The following is a 23,183-nucleotide window of genomic DNA, read 5'->3' as shown; positions in this document are numbered from 1 at the left end:
TTGTTGCAATATGATGCCACTGGGGGGTACAAGCAGGGCCGGATTTGTGCCTAGGCCCGTGAGGCACCGGCCTCAGGGCGGCACCAATTAAGGGCGGCAGGCTGGCTGACATTCTGTTAAATGGCACAGCGGGTGGGCAGCGGCGAGTGACGAGCGCCGCCGCCGCATAGATGAATTATATGTAGGTGGCAGCGCCACTAGTCACCCGCCACTGCCCACCCACTCTGCCATGCACATTACATCACCTCTGGTGGCTGGGTCCGACGGTCCCCCTGCACGTCCGGAAATGGCTGAGGCTCACTGCTGCCGGCTTCCACCCATTGGCTACTCTACAAACACACAGTCTATTGGCTGCTGTGTATCCAGCAGCTGAGCTAAGCGGCGCGCAGATCCTCCCTGTGCTCATCACAGTGTGTGAGCCAGAGAGAGACTGACGGAGACACTGTGCTAATCACTGTACTAATAAGTGCCTCCCTCCCTCCAAGACCTCCGTACAGTGAGCAGTCCAGAGTGCTTAAAAAAAATATTAAGGTGGGCTACAGTTACATTTTTATGAATATATATATATATATATATATATATATATATATATATATATATATATATATATATATATATATAGTTACCAGATAAGCGGCACCCGGAGACTGTTCAATAAGGTAAACCAAACGTGGATGGGATCAAACGTTTTCGAAGTTTATTCACTTCTTCATCAGGATGCAAAAACACAAATGAAAACACATACCTATATCAGGAACACCACACCACGTGAAGATCATCCCGGCGACGCAGGTCCTGAATGACGCGCCCACTGATGACGCCATCATCCCATTCCCGTTGCCCGGACGACCATCTAAACAAAAAACATAACAGTGAGAAAGATCGTAAATACATACTAAATGTTAAAAACATGGGAAAGTTCACAATGTTAGAATGCGTACATGAGTTAATAAATGTCATGGCGGTCAGGCGCCACTATTAAATAAGCACAAAGAATAATACGCGAACAGCATAGAAATGCTAATAGGAGCACTGTGTCCGCCTGAAGCAGGCCGGTGTGTATGAAACGGAAGATCTTACAGAAAGCAGTGTAGTCCTGCGGACTCGTTAAGCCCACGTGGGGCAAGTGTTCCCAGGCTGTGGATCCAACGGGACTCCCTTTGTAGTAGTCGCAGTGACCTATCTCCTCCCCGTTTGTTCACAGGCTCATGGTCAATAATAATGTATTTAAGTTGATTAATGTTATGGCCGGCAGTCACAAAATGTCGTGCTACCGGTTGGTCACTGTGTCCACTAAGCAACGCAGCACGTAATGTCGACTTGTGTCCGGCAATCCTTTCCCGCAAAGTGCGGTCAGTTTTGCCGACATAACCTTTACCACAAGGACACATGATAAGGTACACAATGTACTTGGTGGTACACGTGACCACATGTCGGATGGGAATGCGTTTGCCAGTCAGGGGATGTGGGAAATCACTGCCAGTCATGAGTGCACTACACACTATACAATTAAGACATTTATAGCACCCTGATCTTTTAGCCAGGAAATTGCCCTGTACTGATTGTAACCGATCCAATCCACTGATGTCGGTCTTCATGACCCAATCCCTAAGATTTTTGCCGCGACTATAGCATGGCATGAGTCTCCTTTCCCCTAGTAGTAAGTCGGGGTCAGTCTGTACAATGGGCCATAGGTTATTGGATACTGAGCGTATGGTATCACTCATGGTGTTGTAATGGTTAACCCATGGGAATCTTTTGTCCATGTCAGTGTTCTTACAAGAGGTTTTGAGCGTATCCTCTCTCTGGCACCTAAGCGCTTTGTCTTTAGCCAATTGTAATAGTTTACCATCATACCCCCTTACTACAAAGTCAGCAATCATGGTGTCGATATATTCAATAGCAATTGCTCTGTCAGAGCATATCCTAATCGCCCTAAGAAATTGTGAGTAGGGTAATGAGAATTTGAGTTTAGGGGGATGGAAACTGGTGGCATGTAATGTGGTGTTTCTGTCCGTTGGTTTACGGAACAATCTGGTACACAACAGACCGTCACTGATGCTCACCTGAACATCAAGGTAGTTGACACTAGTTTCACTGATATTATATGTGAATTGTACAGGATGATTGGAATTGTTGTGTACCGAGATGAACTGTTCAATGCTCTCTTTGGGACCAGTCCATAAGACAAATAAATCGTCTATATATCTTACATAGAATAGTGCATGTTGGACAAAGAGGGCATTAGTCATCATGAGATCGTCTTCGATCATATACATGTAGGCGTTGGCGTACGATGGGGCCACATTGGACCCCATCGCACAGCCAGACGCCTGCAGGTAATACACACCATCAAACATAAAAAAATTGCACGTAAGCACCAACTCAAGTAAATCAATAAGTACATCAATATTTGGGCCCTTGTATGCAGGGTTTCCAGTCACCAATCTGCGCACTGCCTCCAATCCATCCTTGTTAGGTATTATGGTGTAGAGACTAGAGATGTCAAGGCTGCACAATAATGTTCCATCAGGTACACTAGGTATAGAGTTGAGTTTGTTAATAAATGCAGTAGTGTCCAGTAAGTGTCTTGGGTGTTGCACAATACATGGCTGGAGCATAGCGTCAAGATAGGTAGATACCTTCTGGAACAAGCCATTGCGGGCAGATATTATGGGACGGCCGGGAGGACAAGTTAATGATTTATGAATTTTGGGTAATGAATACAAGATGGGGGTAACCGGATTGTCATTAATTAAAGCAGATTTGAGGTGATTGGTGATGTGTCCATCACCGACCGCCCTATTTAATCTGTCATTAAGCTGTTTACTGAACTGGTCAGTAGGGTTACGATCCAACTTCTGATATACATCAGGCATGTCTAATTGTCTCAAAAGTTCTGCTCTGTAGTCAGACAAGTTCTGCACCACTATAGCACCGCCCTTGTCGGCCGGTCTAATGGTAATATCAGTGTACCCCGAAAGGTCCCTCAATGCCTGCATCTCCACTTTACTCAAATTAGAATGCTTACCACACTGCGGTGTCCCGTTCCCCAATACTTCTGATGTCGTGCTGTTAAGCATACGATTGAAAGTTTTGATAGATGGATTATTCGTCATGGGGTCAAATCGGGAACGTTTCTGCAATTTTTGTAAGGCCGGTGGTAGAGGGTCTTCCGGAGGAGAAGTGGGTGGGATTCGTGAGGCTGCTTTTGTGCCTCTAAAGTGTTCATGCAATTTCAGTTGTCTGTGTAGCTTATATTTTTCGATGGACCACTGCATACTGTTAGGTTGAACGGTAGGGACGAAAGATAAGCCCCGTTGGAGAACCCTCTGTTCAACGTCAGTCAAAGTATGGTCCGAAAGGTTATAGATCAAGCTTTCACTTTCCTGTAGAGAGGTGGACGCCCTGGCTGTCCTCGTCCTCGCCCTTTGGGCCCTTTCGCCCCCTCTGCGGGTTTTGGACCTCTGTCGCCGCGTCCGCGACGTGGACCATCCCCTAAAGGGGTCCCTCGGGAAGTACCAGATGCCTCAGTCGTACCCTCAGACTCGCTATTAGTGGCAGCTTCTTGAGACGAGTCGGATTGCCACAGCTGTTTGTAATTTCTCGGACGTCTTCTGTACCGGTTGTTATGTTGGTTAGAACTGCTAGCCCACTGATATACGCGGTTGCACTCGTAATCAGCGTTGACTTTTGCTAATTTGTCTTTTTTGAACAGGATCAGGTCGTTGCGATAGGAGGCGATTTGCGTCTCAAGCTTGCTGCACCAGTTCTGTGAAGTGTCAGCACGAAATGCTGGTAGATGTTGTGCTTCAAAGCTTTTTATCCTTTCTTTGGCAATGCCGGACACAGTGCTCCTATTAGCATTTCTATGCTGTTCGCGTATTATTCTTTGTGCTTATTTAATAGTGGCGCCTGACCGCCATGACATTTATTAACTCATGTACGCATTCTAACATTGTGAACTTTCCCATGTTTTTAACATTTAGTATGTATTTACGATCTTTCTCACTGTTATGTTTTTTGTTTAGATGGTCGTCCGGGCAACGGGAATGGGATGATGGCGTCATCAGTGGGCGCGTCATTCAGGACCTGCGTCGCCGGGATGATCTTCACGTGGTGTGGTGTTCCTGATATAGGTATGTGTTTTCATTTGTGTTTTTGCATCCTGATGAAGAAGTGAATAAACTTCGAAAACGTTTGATCCCATCCACGTTTGGTTTACCTTATTGAACAGTCTCCGGGTGCCGCTTATCTGGTAACTTTGTCTGGATACCGCGGTATCTCTAAAGCTTGGCACCGGAGCAAGTATACACTTGCAAGTTTGGAAGTGCTGCCCCACCACCGTTCTACAAATATATTTCTGTGTGCATTTTGCATTTGAAATATCGGGCTATAGCACCCACACGGATTATATTCCCCAGGATACACTCCCCACACGGGACTGTTCACAATACTTACAGCAAGTCTGCTATGACGAGCGCTGTTAACACTGAAGTGGGTGAGTGTTTGGAATCGGATAACCTGTCCCTCCTGACCCAGGGCACGTTCCTGAATTTTACCGAAGACGAGGCTGAAGCAATTTTATTTGATCAACTACTTTGTGATGCTACGGTACCGGTACCCCTGAATCATCTGTACAAGGATTGGGTACGCTTGAAACAAAAAGAGGTCGATTACTTGTACCACGGGATCACATTAAGTGGATATTACAAAGACAAACGCATTCCCCGTGGTTTCCGTGTGAACAACGCCCCCACAATCGGCCGATTCAATACAGCTTTCTGTAAAAGATGGATTGCCGTCTTAAATAAGTGCAGCTATGATTTGCTGCTCTTAGTGATCGAGGAGTCGGCCCGGGAGCTTGGCATTGCCAAAGAAAGGATAAAAAGCTTTGAAGCACAACATCTACCAGCATTTCGTGCTGACACTTCACAGAACTGGTGCAGCAAGCTTGAGACGCAAATCGCCTCCTATCGCAACGACCTGATCCTGTTCAAAAAAGACAAATTAGCAAAAGTCAACGCTGATTACGAGTGCAACCGCGTATATCAGTGGGCTAGCAGTTCTAACCAACATAACAACCGGTACAGAAGACGTCCGAGAAATTACAAACAGCTGTGGCAATCCGACTCGTCTCAAGAAGCTGCCACTAATAGCGAGTCTGAGGGTACGACTGAGGCATCTGGTACTTCCCGAGGGACCCCTTTAGGGGATGGTCCACGTCGCGGACGCGGCGACAGAGGTCCAAAACCCGCAGAGGGGGCGAAAGGGCCCAAAGGGCGAGGACGAGGACAGCCAGGGCGTCCACCTCTCTACAGGAAAGTGAAAGCTTGATCTATAACCTTTCGGACCATACTTTGACTGACGTTGAACAGAGGGTTCTCCAACGGGGCTTATCTTTCGTCCCTACCGTTCAACCTAACAGTATGCAGTGGTCCATCGAAAAATATAAGCTACACAGACAACTGAAATTGCATGAACACTTTAGAGGCACAAAAGCAGCCTCACGAATCCCACCCACTTCTCCTCCGGAAGACCCTCTACCACCGGCCTTACAAAAATTGCAGAAACGTTCCCGATTTGACCCCATGACGAATAATCCATCTATCAAAACTTTCAATCGTATGCTTAACAGCACGACATCAGAAGTATTGGGGAACGGGACACCGCAGTGTGGTAAGCATTCTAATTTGAGTAAAGTGGAGATGCAGGCATTGAGGGACCTTTCGGGGTACACTGATATTACCATTAGACCGGCCGACAAGGGCGGTGCTATAGTGGTGCAGAACTTGTCTGACTACAGAGCAGAACTTTTGAGACAATTAGACATGCCTGATGTATATCAGAAGTTGGATCGTAACCCTACTGACCAGTTCAGTAAACAGCTTAATGACAGATTAAATAGGGCGGTCGGTGATGGACACATCACCAATCACCTCAAATCTGCTTTAATTAATGACAATCCGGTTACCCCCATCTTGTATTCATTACCCAAAATTCATAAATCATTAACTTGTCCTCCCGGCCGTCCCATAATATCTGCCCGCAATGGCTTGTTCCAGAAGGTATCTACCTATCTTGACGCTATGCTCCAGCCATGTATTGTGCAACACCCAAGACACTTACTGGACACTACTGCATTTATTAACAAACTCAACTCTATACCTAGTGTACCTGATGGAACATTATTGTGCAGCCTTGACATCTCTAGTCTCTACACCATAATACCTAACAAGGATGGATTGGAGGCAGTGCGCAGATTGGTGACTGGAAACCCTGCATACAAGGGCCCAAATATTGATGTACTTATTGATTTACTTGAGTTGGTGCTTACGTGCAATTTTTTTATGTTTGATGGTGTGTATTACCTGCAGGCGTCTGGCTGTGCGATGGGGTCCAATGTGGCCCCATCGTACGCCAACGCCTACATGTATATGATCGAAGACGATCTCATGATGACTAATGCCCTCTTTGTCCAACATGCACTATTCTATGTAAGATATATAGACGATTTATTTGTCTTATGGACTGGTCCCAAAGAGAGCATTGAACAGTTCATCTCGGTACACAACAATTCCAATCATCCTGTACAATTCACATATAATATCAGTGAAACTAGTGTCAACTACCTTGATGTTCAGGTGAGCATCAGTGACGGTCTGTTGTGTACCAGATTGTTCCGTAAACCAACGGACAGAAACACCACATTACATGCCACCAGTTTCCATCCCCCTAAACTCAAATTCTCATTACCCTACTCACAATTTCTTAGGGCGATTAGGATATGCTCTGACAGAGCAATTGCTATTGAATATATCGACACCATGATTGCTGACTTTGTAGTAAGGGGGTATGATGGTAAACTATTACAATTGGCTAAAGACAAAGCGCTTAGGTGCCAGAGAGAGGATACGCTCAAAACCTCTTGTAAGAACACTGACATGGACAAAAGATTCCCATGGGTTAACCATTACAACACCATGAGTGATACCATACGCTCAGTATCCAATAACCTATGGCCCATTGTACAGACTGACCCCGACTTACTACTAGGGGAAAGGAGACTCATGCCATGCTATAGTCGCGGCAAAAATCTTAGGGATTGGGTCATGAAGACCGACATCAGTGGATTGGATCGGTTACAATCAGTACAGGGCAATTTCCTGGCTAAAAGATCAGGGTGCTATAAATGTCTTAATTGTATAGTGTGTAGTGCACTCATGACTGGCAGTGATTTCCCACATCCCCTGACTGGCAAACGCATTCCCATCCGACATGTGGTCACGTGTACCACCAAGTACATTGTGTACCTTATCATGTGTCCTTGTGGTAAAGGTTATGTCGGCAAAACTGACCGCACTTTGCGGGAAAGGATTGCCGGACACAAGTCGACATTACGTGCTGCGTTGCTTAGTGGACACAGTGACCAACCGGTAGCACGACATTTTGTGACTGCCGGCCATAACATTAATCAACTTAAATACATTATTATTGACCATGAGCCTGTGAACAAACGGGGAGGAGATAGGTCACTGCGACTACTACAAAGGGAGTCCCGTTGGATCCACAGCCTGGGAACACTTGCCCCACGTGGGCTTAACGAGTCGGCAGGACTACACTGCTTTCTGTAAGATCTTCCGTTTCATACACACCGGCCTGCTTCAGGCGGACACAGTGCTCCTATTAGCATTTCTATGCTGTTCGCGTATTATTCTTTGTGCTTATTTAATAGTGGCGCCTGACCGCCATGACATTTATTAACTCATGTACGCATTCTAACATTGTGAACTTTCCCATGTTTTTAACATTTAGTATGTATTTACGATCTTTCTCACTGTTGTGTTTTTTGTTTAGATGGTCGTCCGGGCAACGGGAATGGGATGATGGCGTCATCAGTGGGCGCGTCATTCAGGACCTGCGTCGCCGGGATGATCTTCACGTGTTGTGGTGTTCCTGATATAGGTATGTGTTTTCATTTGTGTTTTTGCATCCTGATGAAGAAGTGAATAAACTTCGAAAACGTTTGATCCCATCCACGTTTGGTTTACCTTATTGAACAGTCTCCGGGTGCCGCTTATCTGGTAACTTTGTCTGGATACCGCGGTATCTCTAAAGCTTGGCACCGGAGCAAGTATACACTTGCAAGTTTGGAAGTGCTGCCCCACCACCGTTCTATATATATATATATATATATATATAGCAGGACATGGAAGGTATAGCACTCCAGGCGACTTGGTGAAGAAAATACTCACAGACCAGTTAAGGTTCACAACGTTTCAATGCCCGTTTATTAGTGGCATTGAAACGTTCTGAACCTTAACTGGTCTGTGAGTATTTTCTTCACCAAGTTGCCTGGAGTGCTATACCTTCCATGTCCTGCTGTTTGTTATGCTGTATGGGCACCCGGCGCTGATCGCTGATTTACTTACATATGGAGAGCCGGATCCTGCTGTAACTATATATATATATATATATATATATATATATATATATATATATAAATAAATAACAATGTATATACATATATGATTACATTAAAATTGGGGGGGGGGGGCACAAAAAAGCTGTGCCTAGGGGCGGCCTGACCCCTAAATTCGCCCCTGGGTACAAGGAAAATGTGCTGGATAATTTGATATATGGCACTAGTATATCTGTGTGCGACTGAGTCTCTGAATCTGTCTAAAAAAAATGCAACTGCAGCTTTTTTTCTAATACAGGTTCTGTTCTGCCCTATATATCAGTCACATGCAATATACAAATAACATATCAAATTAAATCAGCAGTCTCCTCATGCATTCCAGCAGCATCACATTGAGACTAAGATGCACGGATGTTAGCAGAGTTGCACGGGACCTGGGGGCTAACTCACACAAGGCATCTCATGATAGATGGCATATCATGAGATTACACAGCTATGTAATACAGATGTGTCCTCAGACATAGGGGGGTATTCAATCGCCGGCGACCATCTCCCCACAGGGGAGATGGCCGCCGGGCGCTATTCAATGCTGTCTTCCCCGACAACATTAAGCAGGGTTTCTCGGAAGAACAAGCCCGACTTCACAAGCTGTCGGGCTCGTTCTGCCGAGAATGGCCGGGAAGTGACGAGCTGCCGGCTGCAGCTCGCCTCTTCCTGGCCGCAACTTGCGGCCACGCCCTCTTCTCGTACCACTGCAGGCGGGACATTGAATCCCGTCTGCGTGTTCTCGGTCGAGCTGACCGAGAACGGGACAGGGTCAAATGTAGTAGGGTGTGAGAATCAGAAAGTGAGAGATATTGGGAGAGTTTTACCATTTTACACTGGAAAAACCAGGTTGATTTTGCCATGTAATTGATTGCCCCCAAAAATGGGAAACCTCTTCCAAAATCTCTCACTTACTGATTCTCACACCCTATTACATTTGGCCCTAGATGTCTGAGGACACATCTCTATTACAAAGCTCGCTACTTATCTGTAAGAATCTATAATAAGGTGCTGGATGGATGTGGTAAACATTTTGTTGCGCTGTACAAGTTGATGGCAACATGCTCGCAAAGTGAAACACTCATCATGCGGACACTGATGAAATATCAACATGTATATAATGTTGACAAAATGTCCTTGGAGGACTAGTGGTGACTTATCAGTATGCCGAGTTCAGTGGCTTCATGGGTGTCCTGGTCCGACTATTAGCTGATGAGGATTCCCGACTGATACTGTGGCGCTTATGTTCAGTAGCATCGCTAACACTAAATTCCCCTCCGGTGAATAACTTTAACCTCCTTTCCCATAGCCTAAACATATACACCCCTCCCCCATAGCCTAACCCTTCCCCTGGTGCCTTACATTAGCTCTCTGCTGCCAGACATAACGTCAGCATTTCACATGTCAACACTGAGCATGTTGATATGCTGACATCAGTGGCAGAACTTGTGAGTGGTTAGGCCAGGTGCAAAAATATAAATTGGGCCCTCCGTCTCAATTTCAACCCAAGTTCACAATAGGCCAGCAAGCAGTGGGTGGGGCAGAGGGCCCCTTGGTCATTTTTGACATTTTAACAATGCAGATGTTGGGATGTCAACATAATGAACATTTTGGCTACAGCCCTAATAAACAATTTTGCAATAAAACAGAAACTCCATATTACTTTGCAATAACTTTGGGCTTGCTCCTCATTCCGGTGTCATTGAAGTCCATTATTAAATGATCTTTAATGCCCCAGTATGCTTGAGGAACTCTCCTGAACTCTCTCTCTTTCAAGTACATTTGTCACCCAGATCAAGACTATGAAAGTATGAATTAGTCCTCCATAAAAGATTGCTAAAAGTGAATAACCACTAGCCGGCTGCTGTGTGACCTCTGCTTGTTCCAGCTTTGTCAGGTCATTATTACCCTATAATTCTGTAACGGCCTCACGTGCTTTGACAAAAAAAGAGAGAGCCTACACAGCACTTATGCCTCTGTGCATATCATTGTCTTCCTTTGGGAGCTACAATACCATTACAGCCCCAAACAACCTAAGTATTGCTTTCACATGTATTGTTAAATACTTAGAATTGAATAGTTTACAAACAATGACTCATTTTTCAATGGTTGTGCCTCATTCCTAAAGCCTGTGTGATATAAAAGTATCAAATGCATAAGTTCTACACATCTTGGCCCAATAAGATAGTGTGGTAATTTGCCCAGGCCAGTGCCCCTGACATGCTGGTCAGCACTTTGGGCTGTTCCTTTGCGACACCATGGCATAGCATAACAACTGCTCAGCCAATCCAGACATAGCAGAGGAGCTATTAAAGGAAGTTCCTTTCCACAGCTGCCTGGCTAATGATGTCCCAATTGGAAAGGTAGAACAAAACTATAATATCAGGACAATTGGGAGGATTGCAAATGCAGCAATGAAGAACAAAAAAACTCACGCTTTAAATAATTTTCCCTTGTACGGTTTTGTTTCAAAGATAAAATGAATGACAAATATTTTGTTGGTGCTGATATTTTGGAATAATCACATTTAAATTCTTTGAACTACAATAAGCAGTTATGTATTTCCAAATAGATAAAGACCTACACGTCAAGCTCTAAAAAAAAAAAAACCATTAATGTTTTAAAATACAATGTGGGCCATACATTAGCTGGGTGATTCACCGATGCCAGTCGCTATTCAAAACATGCACAACACTTTTATTGGCAAGCTGCTCAATCAGAGGTAATGTCATTCAGGTGCCAACAGGGAGGGGTAAATCTGGTTAGGAAAAAAAAACAGTTTGTATCCCAATTGCACACTGAATGAGAAATATACATTATTTCTCATTCAGTGTGCAATTGGGATACAAGCTATTCAAAACATCAATGACTGGTTGGGGAATAAGAGAAAACCAGCATATTAAAAACCCTGACTCGCCGATCCCGACCAGTTTTTGTCCAGAATCGTCAAGTTGGGAAAAACCAATGTGTTCGATTTCCCTGTTTCTGTGGCCCCGGAAAAGCAGTAAGGAGAATAGGCACAAGCCTGAATTGGGCAAGCCATCATATACTGTGTGGGATGCAGTGAAAATCCCGGCGGTCGGGATCCCGGCGTTCAGAATCCAGACGCCGGAATCCCGACCGCCGAAATCCCGACACATTCTCCCTCCGTGGGTGTCCACGACACCCCTGGAGGGAGAATAAATTAGTGTGCCGAGCGTAGCGAGGCACCGGGCCCGCTGCGTGGCGAGCGTAGTGGGCCCGCTGCGTGGCGAGCGTAGCGAGCCCGCAAGGGGGGGGGGGCGATCCACGTCCCCCCCTTGTCGGCATTTCGGCTGTCGGGATTCCGGCGTCGGGATTCTGAACGCCGGGATCCCGACCGCCGGGATTCAGTACTGAATCCTACTGTGTGTATGGCCCCCATTAGAGGGCGCCAGATGACCTCCACACATTCAGGATTCCGACAGTCAGTATATCGCCAATGGAATCCCTTCTGTTAAATGCCTGACTCATGGGGGCTATTCTCCCTCCTGGGGGTCCACGACCCGCATAGAGGGAGATCAGAACCTGTGGCGAGCACAGCAAATCCGCAAGGGGCTTCGTTGTGCTCGCCCACTGTCGGAGTACCGGCAGTCAGGATTCAGATGTCAGTATACTGACCCCCATTAGTTACTGTACATAATATGTTATATGATAATATGATTAATATATAGCAAATGTGTGTCAGCATGGAAAGCCCAATTTAAGCATAGCACTAATTACACACCTGAACCCTAGATTATATCAGCATCTAAACATTTAGCAAATTAAACACTGCAAGAACAAGATGGAAATAGTGTCTTCAAAACCCTGTACCTCAATGTAAGCGGGGGAGAGCAGGAGTTTTATTTGGTTGATTTATAATCAGACCCATACGATGTGTTATACACCCACTCTGTTTATTGTTCAAATTATACTTCATTAATAGTAAAAGGCCACAGCTGTTAAAAGGCTCATAAAACTTACATGTTGTATAATTAATAGTACACAGAAGCCATTCTATTAAATTAAACATGTATGTTGATCTCCAACCTATTACTTAATAAGCCTAAGGACATTCTCGACAAAATGTGCTATCAGATTAGTATTTTGTAACAACTTCGATTTCCTCTTGCTACAGAGAAGCTGTGGAACCTGAATTTTAGTGTACGCACAGTGTTGCGAAGCCAACAGCCAGCACTTGGAGCCAGTCCCCCTGTATACGTCCCAGTTTACGCCCATTTTTGGCCTCTTGCAAGGCCGTGCCCACAGATACATCCACAACACGCCTCCATTTTGGGACTCACTCGCAAGGGTGCCAGCATGCACGTGTGCAATGCGGCTTCTGTGCACACGTACTATGTGAAAATACGCGATGCGTGCGAATTTGCATGCGAACGTATCAACCAGAATAACCCCCACAGTGACTGGTGAGCCTGATGTTTTTTACAAGCATTAGTTAAAACTATATTAACCCTTTATGTGTCACGTTGCCTTCGTACTTTAAAAGAAAATATTTTTCCTCGTGGCTGCAGTACTCTAGTTCACCACCAGATGGTAATAGTCGGTCTGATGTTGCCAAATGGCCACAATGTCTTAATTTCGACAGATTTACAGTGATAGGACTTTAAAAAAATTCCTGACATAGTTGTAGCCATTTGGCAACAATATCGACAAAGTGTTAAAATGCCTTGTGCATACTGCAGGAAGTATAATGCCCAATAAAATGATATTAGATTTTGACTATATGAAATCACGAGATGACATGTTTTTTATATATATATATATATATATATATATATATATATATATATATATATATATATATATACGTATTATAAATCTAAATTTGCTTGTAATATCCTTGCATTTTAAAGAATATTCTGTGTCTTATAACGTTTACTTCCATACTCAGATTGCGCATAATGTACTATGGCAGATGTGGTAACAGCCCTGTTTTCTGGGACATCTCCGAATGTACTAAATTCCCAATGATAGGGCAGAGGGGTAACCGCAGCTATAACTGCCATTACCCTATAGAAGCCTATGTGCTTCTTTCTGCAGCACTGTGTGAGGTATCCAATAGCTATTTCCTCAAGCATGCCCTGCAGTGTCACTCTGCACTTGTACATCCGGCTTTGAAGTCCAAACACCAGAGTGCATCACAAAGGGCAGATATTATCGGGAGAGGTGTCATTTGCAGAACGAATTGTATATGTTTGTACACATGCAATTGGTATCAGCGTGATAGGTGGTGAGTTGTATTGCAAGTGGTTGGTACATCCCGCCAATTAACATATTTGCCATACTTGATGTTATAAATATATGGGTGCATAAATATCAGGAACATCACAAGTTACTGTACATCACTAAACTTATAACACTAAAGGAAAAATATGTCCAACCTTGGAGAGAAAAATGTCGTATCAACCAATCAGCTTCTGTCAGTTTACTGGCTGGATTTGAAAATGGTCAGTTAGAAGCTAATTGGCTGGTATTTCATATCTCTACAACATTTGTTACTCCCCCCCCTAATACTATTTAAACAGGTGGCCTGTCAATAACATCATGCATACTGGTTGACTACATTAATGATATAGCGAGATAGTTTCATTTTAATGTCATTAATGTTGCCTATGTGGAGGACACAGAAGTGAGTATGAAAGAGATCAGCAATTACAACCCAATGGATGACCACTTTAATGGCTCATAAATACATCACCATCCATGTTTGAAAACCTTGGTGACATCAGCATTAAACAAATTACATAATTTATGATCTCAATCGCCCAGCAGAGGAAATAACTAATAACATCACCACAAAGTTCCACAATACATTACAAATATTTAAATATGACCGTTATCTGCGTTACACATGCTGCAATCGACAATTGTATTATAAGTTGGTTAATCAGATATGAAATTTTCCCTGACAACGCAACTTATTTACATCACTATGTGAATAAGATGCACAAGCATACTCTGCTGAGTAAAATGATATGTTGCATGTGTATATTTTGTGTGTGACTTGCTGTATTTCCATATTAAATTCTAAGCTACAGTGTATTCCTGGAATATACTGTGACAGAGCATTTCATATGCAGATAGAGATGCAGTTGCACACAGAATATACACATGCTGCATATTGTTTAATCAGCAGAGTCTGCTTGTGCATCCTATTCATATAGAGATTCAAATAAGGCCGATTTTTTATTTTAAGACTCCTGATGTTAACACAGTAACTGCCAGATTACTTACGCCAGGCATCTTGTGGTACATGGCGTAGTAAGGATAGATGTAGGAGGATGCGTCTGTAGTTTAAACTTCAGCAGCTGCGCACTTACTGTATACTCAACTCACAAGCCTAGTACTAAATTAGAAACCTTGGAATTAAACTCACCACCATGAATTGTAAAATTCTCCACTGGTACAGAGCTGGCTACACTGCCAATGTGGGATAGCATATCCTCAGGAATACCCGTAGGTGGGCAGGTCATGCTTTTTGGTTCTCCCTCCAGTGTAAAGAAGCCTAAATATGAAAGACAGACAGACAGAAAGAATCAACAGTGTCATTGTATTTAGCATATGGACATATGGCTTTTACATAGATATTCTCTTACCAGGCCAAGGAGAATCCAACCAGTGCTTTATGTTAAGGATTTTTTTGTCCTTGGACTGTGTATAGGCCTCCTCACAAATCTTGTCATACATTGCAATCTCTTCCTGTAACAAGACCACTTCAGTTTAATGTGGACGGGTCATAATTTTGTCTTAAAACACCTTCCCGTCCTACACGGAAACCCACCATAGTGCTACACATAATGTAGATCTATATTCCAATATGGGAACAGAAAAAATAAATCTTAAATACATGTGTATTCAATGCCGGGGGCAAGCTGTGACAGCGAGTAGTGCTGCCTGCTTGCTGTCACAGCTCTCCGTGTCAGTATTCAACTGACCGCCTGCATACACCATTTCCCCTTCTCTCCGCAGAAAAAGAGAGACTCACGGCTAAATGCAGCGGACTCCCTGCATTAGCCGCAAGCCTCGTTGTTTGGGGGAATCCTCACTGTTCTCTGACCGTGAGGATTCCCTCAGAACATTAAATAGAATAAGAGGTCGGCGCAGTGGTTAAGCATTGAGGATTGCTTGTTGTTTTGCGATCCCTGCCATTTAAGCCCCTCACCAGCTGCATTGAATATGGGCCTAAATGTATTTATTTATTTAATATTAGTTAATTATATAGCGCACACATATCTTGCAGCACTTCACAGAGAATTGCTGAACATTCACACCAGTCCCTGCCCCAGTGGAGCTTACAATCTCTATTCCCTACCACATGTACACGCACACATAGACATTCTAGGGTTAATTTTATTGAGAGCCAATTAACCTACAATATTTTTGGACTGTGGGAGGAAACCAGAGTGCCCAGAGGAAACACACGCAAGCATGAGGAGAATATATAAACTCCGCACAGTTAGGGCTATTTATGCTTTTTGATGTAAACATTTGTATGGGCTAGAAACACCCGACAATGTCTAAATAAATACAGTTCAAGTGATTGTATGCGGATACTCATGCCCAAATGCAACTGCAAAACCATTCTCTTAATCTATACAAATCACTCCAAAAATACCATTGTACTGGGTTGTTCAATAAAACGGAAATATTACTTCCTTTAGTCACCTACTGTACATCCTCTGCTTGCTTCCTTTATTAATGATAATTAATAAATAAAACAACAGCTAGCCCATGACCAATCTCTGAGTCACCACAATACAAATAGTCTTCCAAATTGAAAACAATCAATTTACAATTACCTGGCATAATATTTTTTCATCAACTTTCTAAAGACACAGTTACAAACGGATTATAGGTACAGAGCGCACACTATAAAAAACAATTGTGGTCTAAAATTAGATACTGCTGTTCACATTATTGGCCTTTATTTATACGGTGCCACAAGTGATCCACAGCGCCCAATTTCAGAGTACATAAACGAACAAGCAAAACAGGAAAAGGTGACTTACAATTGAATACAATAAAAGGACAAATATAGGATACATAACACTGCAGCATCAGCAGACAGCTCTGACATAAATATGGCAGGAAACTGAAATTTGGTGCCATTGAAGATGATTTCTACACGCCTGTATACTGTATACAGGTGTTTTAGTTGTAATCAATATAGAAGAGCCTGATTATCAGTGGTGGCTCGTACCTTCTTGGGGGAGGGGGGCTGCCCCTTGCCGCAGCTGCCGCTGGGGTACCACGGTGCAGGAACCCCTTCCCCCTGCTGCCGCCACCTCTCCTCCCGATCCGGTCCCAGGCGCCTGTGCCAGTCTTGGCGCATACGCAGTACAAACATCTGTACTGCACATGTGTCAGCTTCTATGGGCTGCTTGGGCAACAGCCCATAGAAGGAAATCATGGTTCCGGCGCCTGTATAATACAGATGACAGGCACCGGGACCTGCGCATGCGCAGTACTGATGTAGGTACTGCGTATGCGCAATCAGGAAATTTGCCCAGCAGCCCACAGAAAGGCGTCCCAGGAGGGAACACCTCCCAATGGGACTGCCTTGGTGACTGGCGGATCGGACTTCCAATAGGAAGTCACCGCCAGTCACAGTGAAGCCAGTGCAGTCTCACAAACTGCATATGGCTTCGCTACAGTGGCGGATTTTACCTGGGGGGGCTGCAGCCTATAGGTAAAAACCGCCACTGCTGATTATGATTATTATAGTTTACTTATATGGGGCCACAAGGGTTCCGCAGCGCCTAACAATACATAATTGATTCTCACATCATTTATATTTTGCTAGTTACTAAAAGCAGCCATAACACTAGACACTGAGGGGAAGATCCCAGACAGCTATAATGGTGATATGAAGCCTACAGTATTCTGGACTCAAACAATAAATGTAGAATGTGGTGGACACAGAGTGCAAGGCACCATAGAGGATTAGACTGCTTGGCATCTCCTTCTGTTTAGACTAAAGTGCACTGTATGAAATGTTTAATATTTAATGCTTGTTCCCCAGTATTATAACTGAACTGGTTTTAAATGGTGCCAGGAGAGTTCCCTAAAGGATAAGGTTATTTGCATCATTGATACTGTGTGCACTAGGTATAATATTGGGAATATAAACAGCACATTGATTGCTGTAATAGAATACCTTTGCTGGTTTATGTAACCTTTGTAAAAAACATTTATGCAGGAATCCCTATTAGCATCTCTTCAGCTAAGGATTGCCTTGGTAACAGAATTCCTGCCACCGCAGGATGCCTCATGTGTACGTTTGGTTGCTTTAACAAATGATGTGGCGTTGCCCTCTACGTTGGCTGACAAATTGCCACATATTTGTTATAGGTTATTTTATTATATTTAATTCTATTTGTATTGTTAGATAAAATATTGCTCCCTGAACCCAGAGCGGTCATCTGGGTCTATACATTTACATGTAATAATCTCTCTGCTCAATTATGATGTGCTGATCGTAAGGATAAGGGATTGGTCGTCTTTGAACTCATGGGAACAAATCAACTGCATGCTCATAAAGGGATGGCTCATTGTCCCAATCAAGCCTAGTACTGATTGGTTAGCTCATGGCATGTGATCCCCTCTGCTCTGCCTGATAGACACAAACAGCCATCAATATTATTTGAATCCATGGCAGTGGTAGAGACTGGCTTGAGGTTTTAGAAGCACAAATTTCTCGGCGATTTGGAAGTTTTGTATTAAACTGTAAGTCACTGTTTCCTGTTTTGCTTTTTCGTTTATGTTCTCTGTAAATGGGCACTGTAGATCTCTTGTGGCACCAAATTTACCAGTGATTGTGTTATTTTATTCCCTGTCCTATCAGGGAAATACAACTATGGCCTTTTACATTAGGTAGGCTGTATTTATCACAGGCAATACTACACTGGTGGCCTTAAGGTTACCCCTAAGTGCATGCTGGAGATGAGTGCGTGTTGTTACAGCTACTGCCAGGAAATGGCTGACCTTGACATTTAGATTGGGGACTACAATTACCTTTATAATCAGCCAGTATTACTATTGTCTGACTTGAGCAGTAGGTCAGAATGTGGTGAGCAAAATCCACGTAATGCGACACAATTGGCTATACACAATGGTTTTCCAATTTCCTGTAATGGATCGCTTTCTTCTTGAGTTTTAAGAGTCAAAACTGAAGTATCATACTGCACCTCAAACTCCTGCAGGGACACAATCCCCTGTGAGATCAGCTTGTCAGCATATTTCTTCATGACTGGAACCTGTTTGTGGATTTGTTTGTACATCAGAGGCTGGGTGAACATCGGCTCATCCATTTCATTGTGCCCGCTGCGGCGGTAGCAAACCTGCACAAGTATATAAATATAATTATTAGAATATGAGGTGTAACAAAACAGCACCACATTCAAAAACATCATTTGCAAATGACTAACCCCATCCCTGCTGAGGGTTTTTCCTCACACCTGTGATGTTTTGGTGTTTGCTCTCATCCCCAACATTAATAATCACATTTTTTATGTGTAAATGTATTAATTATTATTTATTTATAAACAACACAAAGATAATGTGAGATACTTGCTTTTTACAATACTTGCTAATACATTATTTTATTTATTTAGCAAAGTGTTTTATGGTAAACATGTATAATACCCCTTTCACATTGCACCTTGGTCCTGGGTTCTTTTGACAAAGCTACACTTGGATGCAGGGAAACGCATCAGACCTGTACCTCTGACACCCTTCCACCACTTTATTGCACCTCACCCTGGATCTGGGCGAGCTGCCCAACCAACAGAACTTGTCCACCCACTCCATCACCCCCCAAAGCACCACCTCTGGACTTCCTCTTCACCACCTTATGGAGAACGCTTGCTGACATGCATCCTAAAATGGAATAAAATCTCCTGGTGGCTGCACTGTGGTAACTATAACCCATCTGCATTTGCAGAGACTGTCATATTGGTGCCCCTTCTGTGGGATTTTCGGTTTCAGTCATCCAACAATTACCCCTACTTGAGTTACATGTGGACTATTGGCGGTATTCATAGGAACGGATCCTTGCACCTACTGCATTGAGGTGTGTTTGCATTGTTTTTAATGTGTTAATAAATTAGCATTTTTAATTGATCATTGGTGTATTAGCGCTACTTTTTCTTTTTTCACTAAAGGTTATACACTGGGTCAAACCAATCCAGCAATCAGCAATTCCACCTGGGTTATAAGAAGGGTTAAACCTGTGTTGCACTCTGTACAATTGGTGACCCGGGTTTAATTTGAAATGTGCCAATACCAGGTCGGACCCAGGATCGCCTCGCCCCCCCCCCCCCCCCCCCCGGCACTGCGATGTGAAAGGGGTATAAGAATAATTTCACACAATTTGGGGGCCATTGGGCAAGGTGCCTCCCACAACTGAGCGTATACATAGTGGTGCTTAGTACTTAGTAGTAGTAGAAGATATAAGGACAGTGTGGTAAATACAGAGTCTGTGACCAAGTTTTACTGCACACACGTCAGATGATGCACACTCGAAAGGGGAAAGTGGGATGGATCTGATTGGATTCTTTTTAATCCACATTACTTTGGAGGTACTGTATTTTGAAGGGGAATATCTACTCTCTCACACAATATACCTCATTTATAGCTATTGCGGTAATTACAAGATAATAACTTTCATATGTGGACCACTCTGCATGTACAGGTGCAGTTATTGGTGACAGGGAACATTGGGCCTCCCATCCCATATATAGAAAATGTGGTTTTTTTTAAGTAGTGCAGGATAATATGGGGCCTTATTTTGGTTCATTCTTTCTGACAAAATCCTTCTTAGATGGACAAAACCATGTGCACTGCAGGGGGGGCAGATGTAACATGTGCAGAGAGAATTAGATTTGGGTGAGTTATTTTGTTTGTGTGCAGGGAAAATACTGACTGCTTTATTTTTACACTGCAATATAGATCTCACTTTGAAGTAAAACCCCACCCAAATCTAATTCTCTCTGCACAAGTAACACCTGCCCCACCTGCAGTGCACATGGTTTTGCCCATCTAAGAAGGATTTTGTCAGAAAGAATGAACCAAAATAAGGCCCATTGTCTGGTGATCATAGGTGATCACCAGACAATATCCAGTAGGGAGCAACATCATTTGAAAGAGGCTGTGGTAGCAGGGTGAGATTTTGTCTGTGAGGGCAACATAACACCCCTCTGCCCATAGATGTAACGGACGCTTTCCAGATGGTAACATTGTCTTATTGATCAGTGGGCAATAAGTAATAAGCAGTCCCATAATTTGAAAGAGAAGACCCCTACCTCACTAATGTGAGTGCCCTTTATTTATAGTGACCAGGTTGTGGAGAAAACTTCCCCTTTCCTCTACTCCATATTTTTCCCTGCAGTATAAGAGGATAATGGCTACTGATCACAAGCCACTCATTTCTTATGGGACCTACAATTGCTTGAAAGACACAACTCCCCCATAATTGAAGCAATGGTGGCTCCATCTCTATAGATACCTGGGTTGGAAGATACTGTAGATGTCCATTACAGTCCCACTCCCAAGCAATAGGTGACATCACTACCCCAAAACTGCTCCCATGGCTGTTCTAGATCCACCACCAATGATAAGTTCAGGTGGGCAGAAGGTAATCATTTATTTGGGGTGCAGTCAATTTACTGGCAGTCAAAATTCAGACAACCATTAGCAGACAGTCAAAATACCGTCACTTTAAAAATGCTGACATTCATTATGCCAACAGGTTTAAAAATGACGACAAGTTTTTCTTAATTTTTTTTTCAAACTGACTTCTGGATCAAAGTGTGCATATGGTTAGAATACAATAGTGTGCCTAGTGCAGCGAGCCATGTGAGGGGATGCGGTACACATGTCAACATAGACACCCAAAAACACGTCAACTTTTTAAATGCCGGCATGTTTACCGTGTTGCCATAATGAATGTTGGCATTTTAACATTCTGCCAATGCTTGTCGGTATTTTGAATGTCGGTAAACCATACTGTACCCATTTATTTAATTGGTGCACTTTACTGTGGATTACAAGTGAGCGTTCCAAAGGTGGAGAGCGGTGCAGGAGAGCAGGGAGTCAGAAGAGGTAATCACATGGGAGGTGAAGTGGCAAAGCAACGAGTAAGACTGGATGAAAATTAGATTTTTAAAAAGTTACTGAGGGTTTATAGGTGACGACAAGGAGTGCAATAACTGGTGGAGAGGGGAGGCCAATGCAGAATGACAATAGAGAACAAGCATTAGTGTTAAGGATGCACTGATGTTATTTTAGGCAAGAGGAGGAGTCTTCAGTAGTCCTGGTGAGAGATGGCAAATCAATAACTGGGTCCAGGGTGAGAAAAAGTTTTTATCTCTTTTGGTAATACTGTACGTTCTTGGAGGCCATGTACAAAAACATTTCCATTCTGGGATATGGTCCACAACTTTCTAAACGGCTCCCCCAATCTTAATAGCTATAGACCCTTGGACCTTTCTACTTTGCTATGAAATCCAAGACACATACAACACACACATTCAATTAAACTAGCAAGTCATTGCCTCTGTAGTAAAAGGTTTGATAGGTAAATATTGGAAGCAGCTGGAGCGATCCATGAGTATTCTCAAAACATTTGATTCATTGCAGTAAGCATATTACAATTACTGCTAACATTTATCTGTGCAGCTACCTGTCCAATAGCATGAAATGCAAAACAAGGCATCTTAGCATTGCAGGAAGATTAAATAAAAGCCTTACAACCACTGCATTCTGATTTAGGGAATGGCCACCGACCATCGATGTTTCAAAATCATTGATGGTCTATGACCAATGTTGAATACTTTTGCCCTCAATGAGGGAGAACCAGATGGTTTCCAACCATTGATGATACAAAAACATTATTATTATTTATTTTTACAAAGTGCTGGGACATTGAGCTTAGGTCTGCCTCCCAACACTCCTGCAAAGCCCCACCGCATTGCTCTCTCTCTAAATTGTAAAGCAGGGGTGGTCATCGGTGAGTAAAACTCAATGGTTCCCTTGCAGATGGTTTCACACCATTGAGGTTACCTATAAATAGTACCATCGATGGAAAATCCACTGACGTCCATTCCTATTCTGATTATTTCTTTACAGGACACTTACCAAATCCACCACCACATCCTTATTAAAGGTGTTTCTCCACTCTGCCGCCACGCGGCACACATACATTACAGCTTCCGGATCATCAGCATTCACATGGAATATGGGAGCATTAACCACACGAGCTACATCGGTAGGGTATGGAGAGGAGCGAGCCATACGAGGATCCGTGGTAAATCCAATCTATGGTGAAACACATGGTTCACAAAAGATATTCACATACACAATACTACTTATGAAAATTTTAATATATGCAAAGTTCAAAAAGATTCTATTGAATATAGAAACATAGTAGGTAAGGTTGAATAATGATGTTCATCCATCAAGTTCAACGTGTTTCAACTAGACTCATTGGAGTACCTTCTAGATGTGAAATCCTCGCCGTGGATTTGACAGTTTTATTCTATCTCCGACTTGTTTGTTGGATATGGCCTAATTTAACCCATTGATCCCGTCACTAAATTGTAACTTGTTGATTATTGTCCTGAATGTTATTATCCATTAAGTGCTAAGGGTTTCTAACCTCCTCTCCCTCCAGTCTAGGCGGATGCCCTCTTGTACT

The 23,183-nt window shown here is 43.3% G+C and overlaps 1 protein-coding gene across 2 annotated transcripts in view; it reads right to left on the bottom strand.

Annotated features, from left to right (window-relative positions):
* OGDHL (oxoglutarate dehydrogenase L) overlaps positions 1-23,183 on the bottom strand; it is a 97,808-nt gene that overhangs the window by 33,735 nt on the left and 40,890 nt on the right. For both annotated transcript variants that reach the window (XM_083146378.1, XM_083146377.1), the window contains exons 11-14: positions 22,625-22,804; positions 18,676-18,828; positions 15,085-15,187; positions 14,865-14,993 (exon numbers count right to left, since the gene is read on the bottom strand). In XM_083146378.1, coding sequence (XP_083002504.1) covers positions 14,865-14,993; positions 15,085-15,187; positions 18,676-18,828; positions 22,625-22,804 — 565 coding nt within the window. The remainder of the gene's footprint in view (positions 1-14,864; positions 14,994-15,084; positions 15,188-18,675; positions 18,829-22,624; positions 22,805-23,183) is intronic.

This window comes from Crinia signifera, chromosome 6 (genome assembly GCF_055691185.1).
Source record: "Crinia signifera chromosome 6, ASM5569118v1, whole genome shotgun sequence".
Taxonomy (NCBI): domain Eukaryota; kingdom Metazoa; phylum Chordata; class Amphibia; order Anura; family Myobatrachidae; genus Crinia; species Crinia signifera.
This window is presented reverse-complemented; position numbering and strand designations above follow the sequence as displayed.